Here is a 23394-nt window from a genome sequence, read left to right on the forward strand (position 1 = left end):
CATTGGGCAGAGGGCTGGAGTTTCTCTGGGCCTTGATGGCATCTCCCCCAGGGGAGGTAGGAGGTTTGTCCTGTAGTGGTAGGAGTCTGTGTGGAGGTTTGCCTGGCTAATGGAGGGTGGTGGAGGGCTGGGAAGTGTATCAGGAAAGTGGCATCGGTGGGGAGAGGGTGCATGCTCATCTTGTTGAACAGGTGGCTTGGGGGAGGACCACTATCAGCCCCCTTGTCAACACGTCCTTCTCTGATCCCTGGTGCTAGGTCCCTATTCATCCTAGCTCGGGAGAATGGAGGTAGTGGCTAAGGCTTCCCAACCAGACCAGCTCCAGCCAGGCTCAGCTCTTCTTCCTCAGCTCTTGGAAACTGATGTCCACTTGTGATGGGGACTAGAGGGGGAGAAGTGATTTTCAAACATAAGTGCCTTTGGGAGTGGAGGATTACCAAAGACCCAGGAAGTTGCCAAAATGACTCTTGGATTCCACAAAGGAACAAGAAAGAGACAGATGCATGTGTGTCTAATGTCTGAGATCAGCCCAGCTCTTGGAGGCTGGGAAACCTGTGTATGTATATGAATGTGTGTGTGTGAGTGTGTGTGTGTGTGTGTGTGTGTGTGTGTGTGTATGACAGACAGAGAGAGAATGGGGGAGTACAGGAGCAGAAAGGGCAAGAGGAAATGTATTTCCATTGCTGATAAGCGGGCTTGCTGCCCCAAGACCCTTGGAGACCAATGAGAACTCCATACGTCCCTGTGGCCCTTATCTCACACCCAGCCTGGACTACCCTGACTATATCCTGACATCTTTCATGGCCGCCGAGTCGCACAACATTATGGTCCTAACCTTTCTTCCTTGAGAAAATGTGCTCGCCACTGGCTGAACAAAACAAAAGGCACTGGGGACAAGCACAGTCGGGGGTGGTGGAAGGCTGAACGAACTACTGATCGTTCTTTGGGGCACTGGCTCCTTCAGGGACCTCCTGGACACTCCTATTTCTCTCCTTAGTCCTGTTTGCTGAGGATGAGTCACAATCAGGAGGCTGGGGCTTCCCTAGAGAAGGCTTTGGGGGTGAGTTGGGCCTATAGTCTCTCTAACCTGCACCGAATACCAGGGTAAGAGAGTATGGGGTACATTAGCCTATCAACCAGTATGGGAGTCTAAACTAAGCATTGGGGGCTGGGTGGTGGTTGGTGATTTCCACTGAAACTGGGATTGATCCTCCGATTTTCAGGGGCACAGTGGACAGATTAGAAGGAGCAGCAGGTAACAGCCTTCCCAGCCTTTCCCACCGGGTCATTGGCTATGACTCTGGGAAGGTCTGTCCCCAGGGCTGGAGAAGAGCAGGGTAAGAGAGGGGCAGAGAGGAGAGCCCATGGGCTGCATCTGGGGTGACAGAGAGGTCAGGACCTCTGCCTTCCCTTTCCCCACCCCACCTCCCGGGCCTCAGTTTCTCCTTTTAGTAGCCTGGGGATAATGCCATGTGTGCTGCCCTCACCCGGAGGAGGGGGTGGATGAAGGATGACGGTGTGCCCCTGGCACTGGAGGGAGTGAAGGGCCTCTGAGTTCATGAGGGGGTGAAGATGTGGTGAGGGTGAGCAGGCAGATGGGGGTGGGATGGGGAATCACCTGGACATGGGTCGGGTAGGGGAAGAGGGATGAGGGGGATGAGCTGATGGGAAGGGGAGGCATGCCACTGGTATGTGCACAGGGCTGGAAAGAGTCTTGTTCTGTCATCATCCCCTGAACCAGTCCCCAAGAGTCACGCACCAACCGTGCTCTACAAACACACGGAGAGAAGAGGAGAAAGCAGCAAGAGGGAGTGCAGAGGCCCCTGTCTGACCCAGACAGGGGACAGTCACCTTGATTTGGACTCCCATTTTCAAATCCCTCTACGTTGTCTTTTTTAAAACAAAATTCAGTATCAGTGACACTGTTTCTTTTGGCACTGAATTCCAGAAAAACAGGAGGGACGGAGTGTGCCTGCTTTCCAACACTCCCTGCAGGGCTCTGAACCAATACACAACAACAAGTGTAAGAAAACCAGGAAGGAAAACTGATTTTTATAGAAACTGGAATGAAACTGACCAGTGTAGTTTCATTATCCAAGCTAAGCGGAAATGCAAAAAAATCAAAATAAAAAGTAAACAAACAGCACAAATGGTAAGACGTGAGTTCCGTTTCCTAAGTTCTTTCCTTTTTATTCCATTCAGGTGTCATCAGGAACCCCAAGAGGCCTGCCCCCTTCCCTCCCAGCTCGTCCACCCCCAGAATGGCCTCTGGGCTCTGCCCTGCCCCCCACCCCCTTGCCCTTCTCCAGCACAGCTCTGAGGACCTGCCATTCTGACGGATGCCCCTCTCCCCCAAGGGCTGACAAAGGGAGTCTGGGAAGTTGGTTCCAGGAACCTCAGCTGGAACCAGGGGTAGCTGAGATGGGGAAGTGGTGGCTCTGGGTACCCAGGTCTAAGCAGTGCAGCCCAGTTGCCCTGGTGGGGAGAGGAACAGGGCACCATCTTCACAAGGCTCAGGCTCCTGCCTCTGCTCCTCTCATTTAGCTGGGCAGGACTCAGGGGCCCTAGGGGTGCAACTTTGCTGGCAGGGCCCTCCTGGAGCCCATGTATCTCACCACTCCCTTGCTCACACCAAACTCTAGTACTGGAGCCCTGGCCCCCATGGCCCTCCTCAGCCCTGGCACCTGGCCTAAGGGGCCAGAAGCTTCCCTGCCTGGATGGGGGCTGAATTCAGTGACAGTGCTGGATCCCTTCAAGATTAAGGGGTCCAAGGGGCTCGGGAAGAGGAGAGAGCTGGTATATATGTCATGGGGAGGAGGAGGGTGCAGGAGACAAGGAAAGGGGGATGCAGGGCTGGGCCATTCCTGTGAGGTATGCCGGGACCCTTGTGAGTTTCTAGTAGATCTGTTCCAAAGAACTCAAGTTTCAAGGCTAGAATGTTCCCTAGGGTCTGTCACACTAACATGGCAGCCTCCTAGAGGCAGAAGGTGGGGAAGGATGAGGGGCTGAGTGTGGGTTGAGAACTTCCCTAGAGGGCCTGTTGTTGCTATTGGGACTCTCCCCTAAGATTTGGAATTGGGAAGGGTGGGAAAGAGATGGCAGCAGGTGCAGTTGGGGCCAGAGAAGAGGCCAATGGGGGCAAGAGTCATGGTTCTGCCTGGCAGTGCAGGCCGGTCACCCAGCACTGAGGTGAGCAGAAAGGAGGCGTGGCCCCTTGTTACCATGTTGTTAGGTGGAGGGGTCTTTAAAAGTCCTGGCCTCCTCACCAGGCTAACATTCCTGGGCAAGGCTGTGTCCAGGAAGGGGGCTGCGGATCTGGAGTGGGAGATCAGAGGCAGGGGAGCTGAGAAGTGCTGAGTCTGACCTGGTCTGGGGGAAGGTCAAACATCTCTCTCTGAATCTCCACCGACGTTTGGTGGCCTTTGCCCAGATGCCATGGGAATGGGGCAGCTTTAGCACTTTGCCAGGGCTCTAGGCTTGGGCTGCTTTGAAACACTGATGTTATTAACTAGCCCTGCCCCCCACTCTTCCCCTAGATCTGTCGGGAGCCTGTGCTGCCCTCACCAAGCTCCCCTCCCCTCCTCACACACTCACCAGAGAATCTGTCCAGCAGGCACTGGAGGCCCAGCTGCCCAGAAGATCTGGCTGGGCCTGAACAAGGCCTCCCTGACAGCCTCTCTCCCACCTGCCCTGTTTGCTATGGGGAGTGGGTGGTTCCGAGCTCCTTGGAGTTCCTGCTGGGGCCACCCTGCCTGGCTGCTGAGCAGGCTCTAGCCCCTGGGGAGGCAGAGAGGCCCCTGCCTGAGCCTCTCCTCCACCCTGACCTCCACCATTGGGCCATACTCAGAGTGGTGTCCTTGCTGGTGTCCCCTCATCCCATGGAGAGGGGGCTAGGGCTGAAGGGGCACAGGCAGCACCCAGGGCATCTTTGTACAATGGGGTCCTGTAGGGCAGAAGGGCAGTCAGATCCTGAGGTCAATACTGGGTTCTGGGCAGACCCCTCTTCTCTCAAGACTGCAGGAGCAGAGGGCTCTGGGATCTGCACTCTGGCTGTGCCAGGCTCCTTGTTATTGGGAAAAATGCAGCCTGGGACATGTTCATTAAGAACAAAGTTTGGAGAGTTGCTAAGAGATGGGGAGGAAAAGAGCGGGAGAAAGGGAGACCAGGGGAGGGAGAGAGAGAGAGAGGGAGAGTAAGAGAGAGAGAGAGAGAGAGAACCCAGCGCCCAGTGCCTAGGGCATAGACATTCACCATCTCCCTAAAGGGTGTTGGTGAAAGGGTAGACATCAGGAGATGGGGTGGGTAGGGGCCTGGGAAATGGGGACTGTACAAGCCCCTGTGCCCCTTAGAGCTTATATCTCCTTACATTCCAGGAAAGGGCTAGGAAGTAGGACAAAGCATCCTGTCTACACCCCTTGGGGAACCCTTGTCAGTGGCTTGGAACCCGCTTTTCCTAGAGCCCCCCACTTCTGACCCAGCATCTCCTACCCTGCTCTTGCCCCCATGCCCACCCCTACTGGTCACTTACTTGCAGGAGATCTGGTTGATGCCCTCGATGTAGTAGCAGACACCTCCATTGACACAATAGGACTTGGCTGTCTCGTTGCACTTCCGGGCGTGCCCCGACCAGGATGCCAGGGTGGTGCTCACTGAGGGTATGAGAGACATGTGCCAGTGACCCACTGAGACCATCTCATGATACCCCAGGTATCATCTCCCTCATGCCCCATCTCAAAACTGGACATGACCAGAGGCTGCAGGAATGACTGGGGTGGTCCCTTCTAGTCATTAATAAGGCAGAGGAGAGGCCACCATGAGCTCTGCCCATCTGCCCACTGCAACCCTGCACCTAAGCTCTAGGTGAACTTCCAAAGGCCAGAAAGATTGTCATTCTTTTGTTGGGGGGCGGGGCACGGGATGAGAAAATAGCAGGTACTCCTTCCTCTGCTGAATAAGGGCCCACCTCTCCCCTTCCCTGCCTGGCTTTCTGGGGGCTCTCTTGCAGGTGGTTTGAGATTCTGATGTCTCATGTGGGGAACAAACCCAGGGCAGGTGCAGGGAAGACACCTACACCTGCCTGCAAGGCTTGGGCTCTCATGGTGGACCATGGAGTGGCTGGAAGGGAGCTGGGCCTGCAGGGGATGGCACCTTCAGGACACTGTCATTTTCTAAGATCTGGAGAGGTGTTGGGGGTAGGGGAAACCCTAGCTTCTACTCTCTTCCCCCTTTTACCAAGGGCTGAGCTGGCTCCAAACCTCCCAGGAATGCTTCAAAGGCTACCATGCCCCATTTCTATAAGCATCTGGGGTCTTCTCCACATCTCCCCACCCCAGACAGTCCCCTCCTCCCCTACCTCATCAGAGTCCCCTGAAGGGAGGCTCCAGACCCTGGAGAGCCCTGGTCATAAATCATGGGTTTCAGGTTGTTGAGGAGACAGGGCTGGGGAAAGGGATGGGGGCAGCTGGGATGTGAAACAGGGAGACTAATGCTGGGCTTTAAGACTGCACGTCTGATTGACTGGACTCATTTGAGAAATGAATATAACTGAAGCTCTGCTCCTCATCAGGGAATGGCATCCAGAAAGCTGGCTTCAAGTGAATATTCTTGCCCCAAACATCAGTTTTAGATAATGTCCAATCCAGATTGGACAGCCAGAAGCAGGTCCTGCTCCTCTCAGCTCCCAGGGCCTCTGAGGGCCTCTGGTTTCCACCTAGCCCAGCAGTGGCCTCCTGAATGAGGTGGCCCGAGTTACTCTGGCTGGCCCTGTCTCCTCAGGGGTACCGGGTCTCTCTCACTCCCCACAGTAATGGGGGTGGAAGTGAGAGGAGGAGGAGGAGGAGGAGGAGGAAGAGGAGGAGGAGGAGGAGGAGGAGGAGGGCAGGCACTCAGCATCCTCAGTGTTTAGACATGTCGGGAGACGGATGGAGCACGGGGGGCTGGGAGTGTATACACAGCTCTGCATCTGTATATGTCTGAGGAGCACACTGATAAAATCCAGCGGGCAGGGTCGGCTTCACCGTCCCCTCCACATCATGCCTGCTACTGAGCTGGCATCCCGGAGCCCCACCCCTGCTGAGGTCTCCCTCCTTGGCTCAACCCTAGACCCAGCTGGAATCCACATGCTGGCTGGGACTGGAGACCTCCTGCTGATCTCTGCCCCACTTTTGGGTCAGTGAGACCCAGGGAACTAAGAAAGGGACAGAGAAGAGAAACAGCTGAGGTGACCTCGCCTGCCAGTTGTAAAACTCCCTTGCTGGGAGAACCCTTGAGGTTGTCCTGCCCTTCATTTACATTGCACGGGAGGAACGAAGAGAGAAGGCAGCGAAGTGTCTGGCCAGAGTGCAGTGTGTGTTGCAACAGAGCCTCAGGGCTCCTAACCTCTGGCTGTGCATCCTCCTCATCAGCACCCAGGCTTGACATAAGCAGATGAACGCAAGCACAGTGAGGACCACAGGCCTGGGATCTCCTGTGGGCCTTGGCTCAGCCAGAGAAATCTCAGCCTGGATCTGTCAGGCCCAGCCTGGTGTCCTCTGCAGTGTGAGTGGCATATACTGCCCATTGCTGTGCCCATTGTTTCACTCCAGCCAAGTGAGCAGTGGACAGCGGGGAGGATGCCGGGGTGGCTGGGGCCACAGTTGCACACTTGGGCTTCTCACACATATGTCTGTGCTCATCGAGGCCTTCAGAGACCAAGGACAACTCCTAAAGAAAGACGGGGCCTCCCCAGTCATGTGCATTGAGCGCAGGCTGCCAGCACCATGTTGTCATGGGGACTAGGCTGGGGCCCCAGGAAGGTAAAAAGGGAGGATAGTCAGGGAGCCAGTCACAGGGGGTGTGGGGGAAAGAGTGACCACAGGAGTTTCCACCTCAGAAAGGCCACTCCTCTGTAATGGCAGGGTCTTCCCAAGACACTATGGCCCAACTCTGCCAGTGGGGAAGCCACTCTCTAGGGAGATTTCCACATGGAAGAGGTGCACTCACACTGCGGTGTAGTCACACTGTTCTAGCACATGTGGGCTCCCGAGGCAATGCATCTGCACCCCCTCGTCCGTGTATCCGTATACACTGTCTCCATCCATGTCCCGCATCTCCTCCCCTAGTTCAGGCCACTGTTGTCTCTTTCTTTCATAACCATAATAGCTTCCTCTCTGGTCTTTCTGCCTTCACTCTTGCCTTCATCTCTTTTACTTTGCAGCAGCCACAGTGGTCTTTAAAATACGCCAATCGAATAAATCTTTACTATCATCAAAGCTCTCCAATGGCTTCCATTTGCACTCAGAATAAAGCCCCCAACTTCTCCCCAGGTCTAATCTGGGTTTGACCACCTCTCCTACTTCATCTCCTGTCCCTCTCCTCCAGTATGTTCAGACTATACTGGTCATAGCTCTGCTTCTCTAATAAGCAGGTGCTCTCCTGCCCAGGATGTTCAAAATATCGGTGTCTCAGGGAGGAGTCTCCTGACTTCTTAAGCTGGTCAGGCTTCTCCCTTATTCCCTCTCTTAGCTTCATATACTTCTACTTATGGTTATTCTAACATAATTACATGACCAGGTATGCAACCATTTGCTGGTTGTTGCTTTTTTTTCCTGAGACAGAGTCTTGCTCTGTCACCCAGGCTGGAATGCAGTGGCATGATCTTGGTTCACTGCAACCTCTGCCTCCCGGGTTCAAGCAATTCTCCTGTCTCAGCCTCCCAAGTGGCTGGGATTTTAGGTGCACGCCACCACACCTAGCTAATGTTTGTATTTTTTAGTAGAAATGGGGTTTCACCATGTTGGCCAGGCTGGTCTCAAACTCCTGACCTCATGATCCACCTGCCTCAGCCTCCCAAAGTGCTGGGATTACAGTCATGTGCCACCGCGCCCCACCAACTGTTTGCTGTTTAATGCTTAGCTCCTTCACTAGAATTTTAGCTCCATTAGGACAGGAGCCATGTCTGACATGTTTGCCCTGAACTCCAATGTCTAGAATGGTGCCTGGCACATAACAGGTGTTTAACGAATATTTACTGAATGAATGAATGAGAAAATAAATATCTTATTCTTTGGGGGAAAAAGTGCCCTCTGCTACCATCCCAGGGACTAGTCTGGTATTCTTGGAGGGTGATGATATCTTTTTGGTAGATTAAAGCACTGTCTCCTATTAAATGCAAATATTCTGGAAAGGACATTAGGGGAATGAAAATCAAATCTGCAATGAGGCCAAGCTCATGGCTGGCTCATGTCTGTAATCCTAGTACTTTTGGGAGACCAAGGCAGGAAGATCACTTGAGACCAGGAGTTCAAGACCAGCCTGGGCAATGTAGCAAGACCCCATCTCTCTAAAATACACACACACACACACACACACGCTCTGAGATACCACTTTCACTAGGATGGCCAGAATCGAAAAGATGGGTGATAACATGTGGTGGCGAGGATGTGGAGAAATTAGAACCCTTATGTATTGCTGGTGGGAATGTAAAATAGTGTAGCTGCTTTGGAAAACAGTCTGGGAGTTCCTTAAAAAATGAAACATAGTCATGATGTGCTCCAGAAATTCCACTCCTAGCTGTATCCCCAAGAGATTGAAAACCTATGCTCACACAAAAACTTGTGCCCAAATATCCACAGAAGCATTATTCATAACAGCCAAAATGCGGAAAAATCCAAATGACTCAAGAATCCAAGCTTCTGAGTGGATAAATAAAATGTGGCATGTCTATACAGTGAAATGTATTTAACCATAAAAAGGAATGGAGTATGGATGCATACTACAGCATAGATGAGCCTTGAAAACATTATGTTAAGTATAAGAAGACAGTCACAAAAGGCCACATATCGTATGACTCTATTTATATGAAATGTCCAGAATTAGTGGTTGCCACAGCTGGAGAGAGGGAGAAATGGGAATGGCTGCTAGAGGGCGTGGGGTGACAAAAACATTCTGAAATTAGTGGTGATGGTTATATTACTTTGTGAATATACTAAAAAGCACTGAATTGTGTATTTTAAAATGGTTAATTTTATGGTATATAAGTTATAGCTCAAAAAATTAATTTAAAAAGTGCCTGGAAGGAGTAAGTCCAGGAAGTTTTGATAAACTGTTAGTGTCTTGGTGTGAATTTATCAGGGCCCCTGCAGAGTGAGAGCGGCAGGGCAGGAGCTGCTGCGGTGGAGATGTGTCCCCTGCTGTCCACACTGCGGCTGCTTATCACCTTTGCTCATGGAGACAACTTCTGCCTGTCTTTCGAGACTCGGATCGAGTGCCTCTTCATCCATCGAGGCCCCTTTCCCTTTGGTAAATTGCCTACCTTCCTCTGAGTTTGTTAGAAAAGATAGACTTTTCAGGTTTTAGTTTCCTGCCATCTGAGGGACTTCCTTTGAGGCCAAGACTGTGACTCCTCAGAGCTTGGAGCAAGATCTTGTTGAATAAGCACTTGCTGAATGCGTGACTGACATGAGTGTGCATCTGTGCGTGTGTGTGTGTTTTTAAACAGCCAGCCTTTTCAAGACTCCAGGTGAGGGACTGGCCCAGAGGCCTCTCCACGGCTTCCATGGTCCTATAACACCCCGGGTCAAACCTGCCCGTCCTCTGGGCAAAGCCTGACATCAGAGGCTGGTATAGCCACCTCAGGACGTTCCCAAGCTGCCTTTCACCTGAGATGAGGCAGCTGTTTCTCTAGCTCAGAAGTGGGTTGGACCAAGCTGACTGTTGTGTTAGTGCCACAAACTTCCTGCCGACTCCTCCTCCTGCCCAGCGGCTCAGGAAGGAGGGGACCTCTTGAGAGCTGGCAGAGCTCTGACTACAAGGAAGGCCTACTCTGATCTGAGGAAGGATCCCTGGGCTCCACCCAAACAGAGCAGTAGCCACCCAAGAGCCGAAGCGATGACCCGATGGCCTCCCGTGCCCTCTTCTGGCCGCCCCATCCCTATAGCTCTGGTTTCCCTTCGGCCTGGGTGGGCCAAACCAATCCACCTTGGGATGAATCAGAGCGGGCAGACCACAGAGTGTGGTTGCTGCAGGTCTCATAGGTTCTGTGGATAAACAAGGAGCTTCAGCATCTCTGCCTGGGAGAACATCCATAGCAGGGGCCTCCTGGTCCCCAGCAGTGGCTCTGTTCACCTCTCAACATCAAGGGTAGGCTCTTGCCTGCCATGGACTGCAAGAGGCAGCAGAAGTGGTGTGGTGTGGCGCGCACGCGCGCGCGTGTGTGTATGTGTGTGTGCATGTACTGGTTAGGTGCACAGGATGTCAGCCTCAATATCAAACTCAGAATCCCAGAATTTTAGCGGGACAGGGGCTTAAAGATCATCTAGTTTAGCCCCACAACGGGAAAATTGAGGACTGGGATAGGTGAAGTGACGTACTCAGGGCTGCATGACATAGAGCCTGGATGACACCAGATCTCCACATTCTTTCCCCTGCTCTGCCCTGCCACTCCCCTGGAGGATCAAGAGGCAAGAAGGCTGTGAGCAGCTGGGATTCCAGATATGCCCTTAGTGCTCAGCCCAAAGCCTGCACTGTCTGGTCCCTAAACTGATCAGAGCACAGCCTGCTGAGGCCTGACAGGAATCCATGCATGGGACAGGACTGTGGCTTATCTGAGGGGTCTCACCACTTCTGGCCACAGGCTCCAAGCCCTGTGCAAGAGAGAGGGCACTCCTGTGCTTTTCTGCATGGTAGCTGCTCCTGCTTCCTCTGCTAACAGCACCCCTCTACGGAAGTGCTTTTCTGTGGAGTTCTGGCCAGGCTGTCACTCACAGTGCTCTGCCTCTCAGTAGCCCCTGTGCACACACAGACAGGCCAGGCAAAGATGGTCCCCACCCTCCCAGCACAGCAACTGGTCGCGTGGGCCACATGACCTGGCAGGGTCAATCAGAATCTAAACACAGAGAGGCCCATTTTATAGTAGGAAAGAATGAAGCCAACACATAGTGAGAGAAACTATCTTGACCCATCCTGTGAGTTCTTGGACCTTTCCTCTGAGTTCTTAGATTCTGTCATGCCTGGAGCCAGTTCCACCTCTGAACTTACCAGTTTTATAAGCAAATCCCTTAAGATAGGTTTAAGTTAATTCTAATCAAGAAAGTCTTGACTAATAAAACAGGAAGCCCCAAATCCAAAGTGGATCTGAGAATGTCTCAGAGGTGGCAAGTGCTAGACTCCAGATCAGCCCACTTCCCCAAACTTGGGATAGGCTGAGAGAAGTCGGAGCTCAGACACCCCACTGCTATCATGTCCAGGCTGCACCATGGAGGAGGCAGTAAAGACCTCGGAGCAGGTTAGAAGTTCTCTTATGTAAGATCTACCAGGCACCCACTGTGAGCCAGGTGTCATGCTAGGCCCTGAGGCTAGGGTGGTAGACAGACTAGACATAGCCCCATGGAGCTCAAAGGCTAAGTGTTTGCCAACTACTTTTACATGGTACAGCTCTATTATTAACTAGGTGTTTGACTCCTGGTGAAATATTTAACCTCTCTGAGCTTCTCATTATTTATGAAATATATCCTGGCTTTGAGTATGGGTTCATGGGATAATGTGGAGGTCGGCTCAACAAATACTATCATTGTAACTTCCAGGAGAAAGCGTCCTCCCTGTTCTCCCATTCCTGGCTCACAGATTCACTGGGGTGGCCACGTCCACAGAGAAAGTTCAGCAACAGCATGAGAGTTGAAGGCTAATGAAAGGCTAGAATTCAAGAAAGGCCATCAGACCATGGTTGGCCAAGGAGTGGCCCAGGAGAGGAGCCCTAGCTGGGAGAGACATTGTAGTGGGTTGGGATGGTCCAGGAGGAAGGCTGCTTGGGAGAGATGGCATAGGAGCAGGAGTAAGAATGGAATGGACAGGGGACTGATGGAAGTCAGGTTGGGAAGATCATTTAGGCCAGGGTGGTGAGAACAAAGCCCCTGTTCTGTGGTTCTGTGGGGTGGGGAACATGACAGGATAAAAGCACCTTAGGAGGCTGCTGCTCTGGTTCAGGTGACTAGGGATGAAGCCTGAGCCAGTGTTACCCTTGAGGGATAGTTAGAGGAGCAGAAGAGGCAGACATGAGAAAGATCCAGAAAGAAGACTAGCAAGGACATGGAGACTCAGACTTATTAGACACAGTGGCAAGGGAGACCAAAAAGCCCAAGGGGCTGGGAGGATGGGGTGTCCCTCATCAGTACAGGACAGTCTGGGTCTGAACTAGGTTTTTGTCTGAGGGCCATGGGGCACAGGGTACTCCATGTTATCTTTTGGACCATGCTGGGTTAAGGGCATATTGGAAGGCTGTCTGGTAGAAATAGAGGCAGGTAATGACAGATACAGGATTAGATTCTGTGACAGGCAGGACAGCAGGAAGGCAGCCTCTACCCTGAGGCTGGGCCTGCCACGTAGACACGAGAAGGTAAGAGGTGCTGTGAGGTCCTGACCTTGCAAGACTCGAAGGAATGGGGGGTGGCCTGTGGGGGAGGAATTTGTCCTCCCTGAACAGAGGCTGCCACCAGGGGCCCCAGGCATCCAGGCTGCCCACCGTGGCCCAGTGGAGAAGGCTGCCAGTGCTCAGGGGCCAAGCAAAGCATCAGGCAACAGGCAGTCAGCTTGCACACACCCTGGGCCTGCCTCTCTCTGCAGCCCCGCTCCTGGCAGCCCAGCCTCCTATAATTGCCTTCTAAAAATATCCTTCCCCCCATCCCCACCTCTTGATTTCAAAATATTTGGTTTTCAGAATATTTAAAATGAGAGCTGGCGGCTCTTCCAGGCCCAGATAACAAAGCTAAACATTTATGCTTCCACTGCATTTCTCTGAATCGGCTGAGATCTAGGGCTTGATATGGCACCAGCAGGAGGGAGGGGAGTTGAGTGTGAGAGGGATCACGTGCAGGGCCCGAGGGCTGGGGGGCCACTGGCCTGCCCTGCCAAATCCTTCGAGGACCCTTCCCTCTGTCGGGGCCCACCTACCGCTGTTGACGTAAAGCCGGCCCCGGACGGTGTCCTTCCCCAGGATGTTCTCGGCCTCGCAGACATACTCCCCAGCGTCCTCCACCTTCACCTTGTTGAACTGTAGTCGTGAGTTCTTTCTGGTTAGGGAGGGGATAAGAGGGGGAGAGGCATGAGCCAGGGCCGGCTGTGGCTCACCAGCGGTCACCCAGCGGTCGCCTCTCCACAGAGCCACAATGGCCCTGCAGCTTAGATGGGAAGGAGATTCCCTCCACCCAGCCATTTCTGGAGTCCAGGTGGAGCAGGGAGTCCTGGCAGCTGCAGGGAGCCCTGAGCCCTCCGGACAACACAGGGCAGGACTAGGGGCTGCTCACAGATCCTAAATCTATAATCCCTCACATCCGCTTTTCTAGGGCTGGACCATGGTTGTAACATTCTTCTGTGGGGGTAAAGCCAGGCCCCCCGTAGGAAGTCACATGGCCACCTCCCTCATTCCCAGCTGCCTCCACCTCCCCTGGGAAGTGGCAGCCTGTCATTCTCGGTATGCAAGGCCTGTTCCCAGATACCCGGGAGGGCAGCTGTCCTGACAGATTCCCATGGCAATGGTGCCCAGACCCCTGCAAACCTGGGGCTCTCCCTTTTTCTCAAAATCAGCCCTGCCACTAAGGGGCACTCTGCGCCTTCTCCAAGGGGTTTTTGTTTCATTCATTCATTCAGCAAATGTTTACTGAGTACCTTCTGTGTGCCAGGAGCTTGTATACCTTGGGGAACAAAAAGATCCTGAACTTGATCTTCAGGGTCAACCTGAGTGTTCTCTTCTTACAGAAGGGAAAACTGAGTCCTAGAGGAACTTCCTGATTTGCCCAAGGGCACTCGGCAAGGCAAAGGCAGAGGTATGCCAGGAGCCGCAGTTCATGAGGACATGGGCTATCTCTGGCAGCTCGAAGCTGGGGCTAGCCCTGAAGCTTTGCACCTAGTCCTTGCATGCTAAGAACTGTGTGGCCAGGCCTGGGCGGATCCCCCCAGTGCTGTGACTCTAGGGCACCTGGCTCTGGTCCCCCTCTTCTTTCTGAAGCCCCAGCTAAACCTCTCCTTCTACCTCAGAGTTTCCTTGCACCTATCCCAGGGTGCTTAGGCTCTGCAAGGGTCTGTTCACAGCCGTTACCCCTCCCTCTGCCTCCAGAGGCCAGCATGAGCTCTGGATAAAACCTGGGACTCCAGCCTGGCCCCCAGGAGGAAGCAAGAAGTAACATGGTTATTTCTGTATGTGGTATGATCTCCTCCTCTTTTTAGTGCTAAATTAAAAGCCACATTTCCAGACTATGTGTAGTGGGTTGGAGAGGTGGGGGAATATGAGGGAGGGCAGTAGAGGTGTCATTGCCCTGAGCCTAGGGGGTGTAAAGCTGAGCTATGGAGCTGATGGGGTAAGGAGGCTGAGGGGAGGTGAGCAGAGAGGCTGGGCCAGGGTCAAGGAGATGCAAAGTGGCCCCTGATCCCTACCTGGGCTGTCTCCACCTCCGAGGGGAGCCTGTTCCCAGGCATCCTTAACCCTAGATCCTCCAAACAAGGGTGCTACAAGGTTGTCTTGTCTACAGACCCTATTGAGTGGCGATGTCCTTGCTGAAGCTATGGTGACAGCTGCTTAACTATACCATACCCTTCCTGGCTCAAGCTGGTCTCTGTCTCTTTGGCCTGGTGCCGGCCCACAACCCTCTTCTGTCAATTACAGTTTTTTCCCTTCATTAAACAGAACCCTGGAGGCCCCTCTGACTAAGACAGCATCTCTTTCCCTGCTTCAGCCAAATTAGATGCCACAAACTCCAGCTTCCCCAGGGTATGGCTTCTCTCACTTCCCAGTGCACTGACCAGATTAGCAGGGAAGGGGTATCGCCTGAGGGTCCAGGGGTCAGGGTGTTAATGCACAAGGGACTCAGAGCCAGATTCTCCTTGTCACCCACTATGGAATTCCGAGGTGCTTCCCTTACACAGCATCATATGTAGCAGGACGTGACAGAATTTTAAGGAAGGACTCCCCACATGCAGGCATGTGGCACCAGGTAGGGTGGGATGAGGATAGGCAGGTTGTAGAAGGGAGGCCAGGGCTCCGGGAGAACCCATTCCCTCTGAGGAACAATAAAGAGGTGGGGGACAGAGACAATGACCCTGAGGCTTGCTGCAGGTGTCCTGGTTTAGCAGCCGTCTGATGGTTTCACTGAAGCAGGCCCTGGAGATGCACATGCGGCTCTGGGTCAGGGCTGAAGGGTGGGGCTCTGTGGGTTTCTCAGGCCCTGCAGGAGCTGGAGTCACCACCTTCTCCCTCCTCACTCCCAGCTCCAGGCGGAAGTCTGAGGATTCAGAGGCAGGCTGGGTGCTGTGCTCTGCTCCTGCTGCCCCATCACACGCTGACTCAGGTTTGCCCCAGATGGTGACCACGCCCCCCCACCTCCCCAGCTGGTTCTCTGCTGGCAGGGACGAGATCTGGGCAGCTATGTCCTCCACATTTTCCTCAGCGCCTCCCCACCGCCCCTGCCTGCTCAAGGGGCCTGTTCCAGCCTGCCCCTCATAAACAAGGGAACATGCGGCTCTGCAGAGGAAGGCCCCATGCCCAGGACTTGAGGGGGGAGTTTTCTCCTGGCACAGGAAGGCTTGGGTGAGATGTCTCAGTGCAGTGGGCACAGAGACAGACAGCACCCACTGAGGAGGGCGTCTCTACAGGCCATCAGAGATGCCCTGACACAGTGTGACCTGGGCAGGGCGAGTGCCAGGAGGCAGGGGAGCCAGCTGCTGTGTGGGCAGACAGGACAGAGAACATTTTGTCAGAAAGCAGACTCCTGCTGCTGCCCTGGCCCCTCTACTAGGTGAGGTGTGTAGTGTAGAATGGGTAGTGTGTGCAGGTGGCAGTTCTCACTAAGTCACTCCTAGGGCACCTTGGTTGCAGGAAGTCAGAGGTTCCCTATCATGGCCTACTCCTCCAGCCCTCACAACTCACTGCTGAGAGCCCAGGGCAGGACAGGGAGATCAAGGAAGTTTCTGGATGCAGGAAATGGGGCAGGGGGCACATTTTAGACTCTTAGGGGTCCATAATACCCAGGAGAAGACCAGGCCCTGTTTCTGGACTGGGTAACTCATTTGTCAGATGAAACTGAGGCTTAACCAGGATAGTAACAGGTTCAGAAGGCTAAGACCATCCGAAGGGCCTGCTGCCCAATTCTAGTGGGACTCTAACCCAGGAGAAGTGCACTGCTACCCCTGCCAGATTCTCATCAATTCAGCCCTCAGTGCAGAGCTCTCTGCCAGGCCCTATAGGGAAGAAGGGGGTGTCTGGGTACAGGGCTCCAGGCTTTGAGGCTCTCTCATGTTGGAAGGAGAGAGAGATCCCTCCAGAAAGCAATGAAGCAACGTCTAAGGCACCATGGGAGGAGACAATGAGAGCTGCCCGGAGGGCTGAGGAAGGTGTCCCAGAGATATGACATTTAAGCTGGGCTTTGGAGAGCCTTGCCAGGGACAAGAGAGGGGAGGAGAGCTGCCGGCATAGGGAACAGCCTGGGCCCAAGTCCAGGGCCATGAAAGGAAAGACCAGCAGCTGGGAGTGTAGCAGTTCAGGAAACAGCAGGGCAGTTACTTGTAGGCCAGGAATAGAAGTCAGAAGAGCCCCAAGGCTGTACCTGGCACGCAGTAGGCTCTCAAGCTCTGTCTTGAATGGATGATTGAATAGATGTTCATGTTAGAAAGATCATTTCCCATCAGGCACAGGGGTCAGTGACTGTGGACCTCTAGAATTACAAGCAAACTGGGTACATAAGCCACACTTTTTTCTTGAAGAAAAGGATGAGGCTTCTACCAGATTCTCTAGTAGAAGCTAGATTAGAGACTCATGAAAGTAAGGACCATGTCTGTTTTATTCACTGACATATCCTGAGCCTCTAGCAAGGTGCCTGGCACATAGTTGATACTCCATACAGATACGTTAGATTCAGAAGTGAATTCTCAAAGGGGCCTGTGGTTCAGAAAAGGTGGGGAGTGGCCAAGAGTGGGGCAGAGGAGGAAAGGAGGCTAGAGGCAGGGAGACCAGATAAGAAATGTGCAGGCAGGGAAAGAGGAGTGACCCCCTGTGCAGACGACACGGGGTCAGGGGTTGAGCAGCAGGGAGTCTGGTTGAGCTATAGGGGAGAGGAAAACACAGGAAGGAGACAAAGGTCTAGAGTGGGTAGGGGAGAGGCCAGATGGGGCATTCAGAATCGGAAATGTCTGTGGAGCATCTCAGGTGTGGCACCTAGTGTCTCCCTAGCAGCACGGGTCTGGAACTCAGGTGAAAAAGCCATCATGGCTGGAGACAGAGACTTGGGGTCTCAGATTCTTAAAGCAACAGAAGGTGAAATCACCCACAGGTGGAAAGGGAGAAAAGCAGAGTGAGGCCCAAAGCTTAGGAAAGTTCCAGCATTGACGGTAACTAAGAGACAGTGTCCAGACTCACAGCAGGACCAGGAGGAGCAGGTGTTCCCATGCCGAGGCTGCTGAGAGGCCTGGAGGCCTGAGCCAGGGAGTGTGGAGATAACTGGGGTTTCTCCAGGACCACAGCCATCGAGAAGTTGGGGATGTACTCGAAAGGTGGATTCCAGCAGGGCTAAGAGTGGGTGGAGGACGAGAGAGTGTGCAGTCAGTGGGCATAAGGCTAGCTCCTTTGGTGACTTCCTGTGGTGGTGGAGGATGGAAGTGAGATGGGCAACCGCTGGAGGGCCAGGAGAGCAGCGGCGTGGAGAAAGAGCATTTGAGGAAAAAAAGCCATGAGCGTGGGTTTGTTGGTAGGGAGAGAAAGCTGAAGTTACCAGAGAAAGGAGTGAGTTGGTGGTACCAGGGCTCTGCAGGCGTGTGTTTCTGTGTGTGGGAATGTGCAGGAGGGAGGGTGAGTGTGAGTGTGGGCCACTAGGTAGGGTGGCATGAGGATAGGCAGGTTGTGGACAGGTTTGGGAGCTATGAGGAGGGAAAGGGGGCTCTCCCGACTTCCATCACTGCAGTGAAGTAGGGGAGAAGCCATCTTCTAGAAGGATAGGAGGGAGATGGGACCCAACTGCCCCAGCTCCAAGAAGCCTGCTCATTCACTCCAGCTTGGAGCCAGCCTTGGAAGGACAGTGAGAAGGTGTGGGGTGGTCTCAGAAGGTGAGCTGGGTGGGCAGCCTGAGCTTCTTGCCAACGCTGTAGAATAGGGACATACAGAACTCCCGACTTGCCGCTGGTCATGGCAGGTTCCTTAGGAAGTGGCATTCTTTCACCCACAAACCTTTGATCTAAGCCAAACCCTTCCTTAATTACATTCTGTTTTCTGCCAGGATCATTTTCTAGAGTGATCAGTTCTGCTTCTGCTCCCCACTCTTGCAAGGAGAATCAGAGAACTAGAAACAACTCCCAGTCCCCTGATTCCCTCATTCTCTTTTCCAGGTTCCAGAGTCTGAGGGCCAGAGGCAGGGCCACAGCAAACCCAAGCAGCAGGCCCAGCCTGGGCCTTCTACCATTTTTTGTTGTGGGTAGGTTGGTGTGCTCTAAAACCATCCTAATTTGCATTTTGTGTGTGTGGTGAGGTGGTGAGGAGGACAATGACAGCCGGTAAGGGAGCAGCTGTAAGCTACTCTGGGAGGGGTGCAGAAAAACCTTGGGAGCTCCTCAGTCAGAGAGGGAAGGCCTAGGTCCCTGGAGCCGACAGAGCAGACATCAGGTAGATGCCTGCTTAGCTGTCAGGCAGGGGTTTTTCCCCTTGCTTCTCCTTGAGAGGCAGGAGAGAGGTGGTGGGCTGCCTTGGATGATCAGATTCTCTGGTGCCAGAAGCCCCCTGCCTGACTAACCCCAAATGGAAGACAGGCCATTTCTCACAGCCTGGAGACTCAGGAAACTTCTCTGATTCGCTTCCCTGGAGCACTGATTCAGGATTAAAGACAATTCTCATGTTTTAGGGGGAAACTGAGGAACAGAGTTCCCCACACCAATCAAAGTGTTGCTCCCTTTCCCCTTACCTAGCTCTCTGACAAGTGACAGCTCGCTAAGCTGAGAAACCAGCCCATCACGTGTGACCTCCCAGAGGCATTCTGGAGTTAGGGTCTTTCACCAACGATGGGGCTTTCTGACGCTACAGCAGGTCTTTCAAGAAGTTTTAGGGATGAGCAGGGACTTACTCTACTGATAGAGCTGACTGTGACAATCAAATTGCCTTCAACTATCCAGAGAAGCTAATGGCTTAATTCTTGCCTGTGTTCTGCAAGACCGTGGGCCACCATGACCAGAGGGTCCCCGAGCTGCAGAAAGAAGGCTGGGAGTGGCAAGGAAGGGGAGTATGGAGAGGGTCTGGGACTGGTTCTATGGTAAGACTGGAGGCACAGCCCTGCCCTCTGCTCAGGCACCTCCCCCCACCGAGAGGAGGGAGGGCAGCTGGTTGGACGAAAGGCAGGCTGGATATTGCTCACCTGCCGTTGCCATATTTGATGCGAATGTCTCGGCTGCGGTTGAGCTCTTTGCCGTCCTTGAACCAACGGTAGGAAGGTTGGGGATTACCAGCTGCTGCCTCACACTTCAGCGATTGCTTCTCACCCACCTGTCCCGTCTGGCTCTTCATCTTCTTCAGCTTGGGCCGGGTGGCTGTGGGGTACAAGGCAGGTAGGTGAGCATGGTGGTGGTAGGGGCAGTGCCAAGCATGAGTAGCGGAGAGTAAGGGCCACTGTCTTTGGGCTGGAACTGGGGAAGGAAGGGGTGATCCTGAGAGCCACCCCTCCTGGTGTCATTTCCTAGTTCAATTCAATAAACATTTACAGTGAGTCTGTGATGACATCGATGTAGTTATAACTTGCAGAGTTTCCTTCATGCCTTGAATGGTATGAAGCTTTATATTAGCTTATGAAATCATCACAATAACCCCATGATTAAACCCACTCACAGATGGGGAAACAGAGGCTTGGAATGGTGAAGTTAATTCCGTAAGGGCAGATGATGGAACTGGGATTCAAACCCAGATCCTGACGTCGGTGCTAAGGATTAAAAATCATGGGTAACAAGCCATGGGGACTGCACTGGTGGGCTCAGGCCCAATCATGGATGCAAAGCTGCAAATGCCAAGCTGATTAAATACCATTCTGTTTCCACATGCCCCAGTCTCCCATGTTTTACTTCCTTGCTTCTCTCCTCACCAAAACACACACACACACACACATACACACACACACACACACACACACACGAGAAAGTACTCTGTTCTCAGGAAGGTGAGGCCAAGCCAGTGCTTGCTGCTGAAGTGTATAATAATTTCCAGAGGTGTATAATAATTTCCAGTGGGATAGTCCCTTACAGGATACACAAAACCTTCATGCAGGCTCTCGTTTGGTCCCTGAGCTCTGTGAGGTAGTGTCATACTGATACTGATGGTGCAGATGAGACTCAGAGAGGTGAAGAAACTTGCCTGAAGCCATGTAGCCAGGCAGCCACAGAGCTGGGAGCAAAGCTCAGGTATCAAGATTTGCCATGTGTCAGGCTGGTAGCAGAATGGTGTCTGATTTTTGTGGTCTCCTCTCTCTCTGTGAGATGGTTAAAAGCCTTCCAGTAGCAGAAGGGAGGGTCTGTTTATTGGAGCCAGGGAGTTGCCTGGGAACTGATTGGCCCTTTCCCTGGCAGCTCAGAGTGCTGACAGTGGGCCAGAGGGCAGGCAGGCGGGCCCGGCTAGAACAGGGTCCCCTCATTGAACTTAACCCTGAGCTGCTGCATATACGCAGCGGGTAGATGAGAAGGGTACAGGGCACAGAGGAAGGAAGCACAGAAAGGAAGCCTTTAAAAATATATGATGTAGGCTTATGTAATAATTCTCATAAAATAATTTTGTTCATTTTAGAAAATTAAAAAATACAGAGGGATGAAAAAAGAAGAAAATGAAACCATCCCTTGTCTCCATACTCATAAGTAACACCTCCCCCATTCGTAAACAAAATGGAATCAATGCCATTTGTGGATAATAGTAACAATAATAGCGAACCTTTCTTAAATTCCATGTGCCAGGCTCTATGTATTCTTTCATTTAATGACAACGTAACCCTTTCGCCTGGGTGTTAAATATTAATAATAGCATTTCCCAAACTGAATTCCATAAGCAGGAGTATCTGGAGAGATGAAAACAGGTTTTACTTGAGAAGAGGGTTCCATGGGAAAATGGGTTTGGCAAGCACGTGGGTTAAACACAGTTAAAGAAGTATCTTTGGCCAGGCGCAGTGGCTCACACCTGTAATCCTAGCACTTGGGAAGCTGAGGAGGGCAGATCACAAGATCAGGAGTTCAAGACCAGCCTGACCAGCATGGTGAAACCCCGTCTCTAATAAAAATACAAAAATTAGCTGGGCATGGTGGCAATCCCAGCTACTCAGGAGGCTGAGGCAGGAGAATTGCTTGAACCCAGGAGGCAGAGGTTGCAGTGAGCTGAGATCGCGCCACTGTACTCCAGCCTGGGCAACAGAGCGAAAAACTCCATCTCAAAAAAAAGTATCTATTTTAACTTCAGTATCGTTCTTTAAGTGAGGGCCTTGAAGCCTTTTTTCTTGGAACTCTTAGTAGCATTTGAAGAAAATAAAGTTATGTGGAACAAATTCTATAACATAACTTATACGTGTATTTATTTGTATATGTATATATTTTGACAATGATTCCATTGAATATACATAAATATATCTTGATAGACATCAACATGATTCAAAATTCAAGAAGTAAAAAGGGTCTATGGCTTAAAAAACATGTCTCTCTCTAACTTCTGGCCACAACTACACAGTTGTCTTTCTAGGAGACGATCAATCTTATCAGATCCTCTGACCTCCTTTCAGAAATCCCCCCCTCCCCCTGAATATTCACACATTTTTGTGAATGTGTTTTTCTTACAGCATCATTTTTCATGGTTGCATAATGTTCCTGTATGGGTGCATCATCATTTATGTAACTGATTCCTGTGTGGAACATACGGCATGCCCCCCTCCACCTTTCCATTACAGACAACCCCAGAAGAACATCCTTGCAGCTTTATCTCTGCACACACCCCACGTACACTGCTGTATGGGGCAGCATGGCTCTAGACTCAGGCTGCCTGTGTTTTGATCCAGACTTTGCTGCTTGTTAGATTTGTGTCCTCAAGAATTAACTTCATTTATTTGCACCTCAACTTCCTCAGCTGTAAAATACAGGAGATAAATAATAGCTCTTACCTCTTAGGATGATGGCTGTGAGGATTCTATGAGATAATGCATGTACAGCCTGGCACACAGAGAACATCTAACAAAGCTTAGCTATTATTATTATTCACAATTATTTCCTAAGGCGATCTTCCTAAAAGTGGAATTGCTGCGTCAGAAGGTACACAGTCTTCCTCAGCTTTGCACATTGCCAAATCGCCCTTTGGAAAGGTTACACCAATTTGCACTCCCCCCTGTGAATGACAGTGCCTGTTTTTTCCACACCCTCACCAACACAAGGTATTATCATGTCTTTAATCTTTGCCAATTAGCTAGGCAAAAGGTAATGTCTCTTTGTTGTTTTAATTTGCATTTATTTGATTACTGATGAGGCTGAACATTTTTCGTAACTGTATTGGCCCATTGTATTTCTTCTTTTTGAATTGCCTGTTCATGCACGCCATCTGTTTTTCTACTGAGTGCTCATCCTAGTGATTTGTAAGAGCTTTTTATAAATATTAAGGCTATTAACCTTTTGCTACAAAGTTTTTTCCCCCCAGTTACCTGTTTTTTTAAATTGCTGATTCTTCTTTTTCTTTCTTTTTTTTTTTTTTGGCATCCAGAGATTCTATGTGCATCAATCTATCAATCTGTTGTATTTTTTTTTTTTGAGACAGAGTTTCGCTCTTGTTATCCAGGCTGGAGTGCAATGGCGCAATCTCGGCTCACTGCAACCTCCGCCTCCTGGGTTCAAGCAATTCTCCTGCCTCAGCCTCCCAAGTAGTTGGGACTACAGGTGCACGCCACCATGACCAGCTAATTTTTTGTATTTTTAGTAGAGATGGGTTTCACCATGTTGACCAGGATGGTTTTGATCTCTTGACCTTGTGATCCACCCGCCTTGGCCTCCCAAAGTGCTTGGATTATAGGCGTGAGCCACCTGCCCGGCCCTATTGTCTGTTTTGGAACTTCATTATTCTAAGTGTGACTGAAATCCTGCCTTATCTTCCTTCCCTTACCCACCCCCCACTCCCTCCTTCATCTGCTCTGGAGTCCCCAGTCACTGCTTATGTTAGGCCTTAACCCTGGATGCTAATCAGAATCACATGGGAAGCTTTACAAGTCAGATACCTGTGATATATCCTAGGCATTCTGAAGCAGAAGCTGTGAGTATGGGTTCAGGTTGTGGGTTCTAAAGGGCTCATCAGGTGTGCTCCTTTATTTTTGGAAATGTGACATACATTCAGGAAAGTGCACATATTGTAAGTGTATAGCTCACTGACTGGTTACAAACTGAACACATACGCAC

General features: G+C 51.8%; 1 protein-coding gene across 8 annotated transcripts in view; it reads right to left on the reverse strand.

The window, feature by feature from the left end:
- The window catches only part of NRG2 (neuregulin 2), a 197834-nt gene that overhangs the window by 25377 nt on the left and 149063 nt on the right, over positions 1–23394 (reverse strand). For all 8 annotated transcript variants that reach the window (XM_035292177.3, XM_035292175.3, XM_035292176.3 and 5 more), the window contains exons 2-4: positions 19356–19527; positions 12925–13043; positions 4529–4649 (exon numbers count right to left, since the gene is read on the reverse strand). In XM_035292177.3, coding sequence (XP_035148068.1) covers positions 4529–4649; positions 12925–13043; positions 19356–19527 — 412 coding nt within the window. The remainder of the gene's footprint in view (positions 1–4528; positions 4650–12924; positions 13044–19355; positions 19528–23394) is intronic.

Source organism: Callithrix jacchus, chromosome 2 (genome assembly GCF_049354715.1).
Source record: "Callithrix jacchus isolate 240 chromosome 2, calJac240_pri, whole genome shotgun sequence".
NCBI classification, from domain to species: Eukaryota; Metazoa; Chordata; class Mammalia; order Primates; family Cebidae; genus Callithrix; species Callithrix jacchus.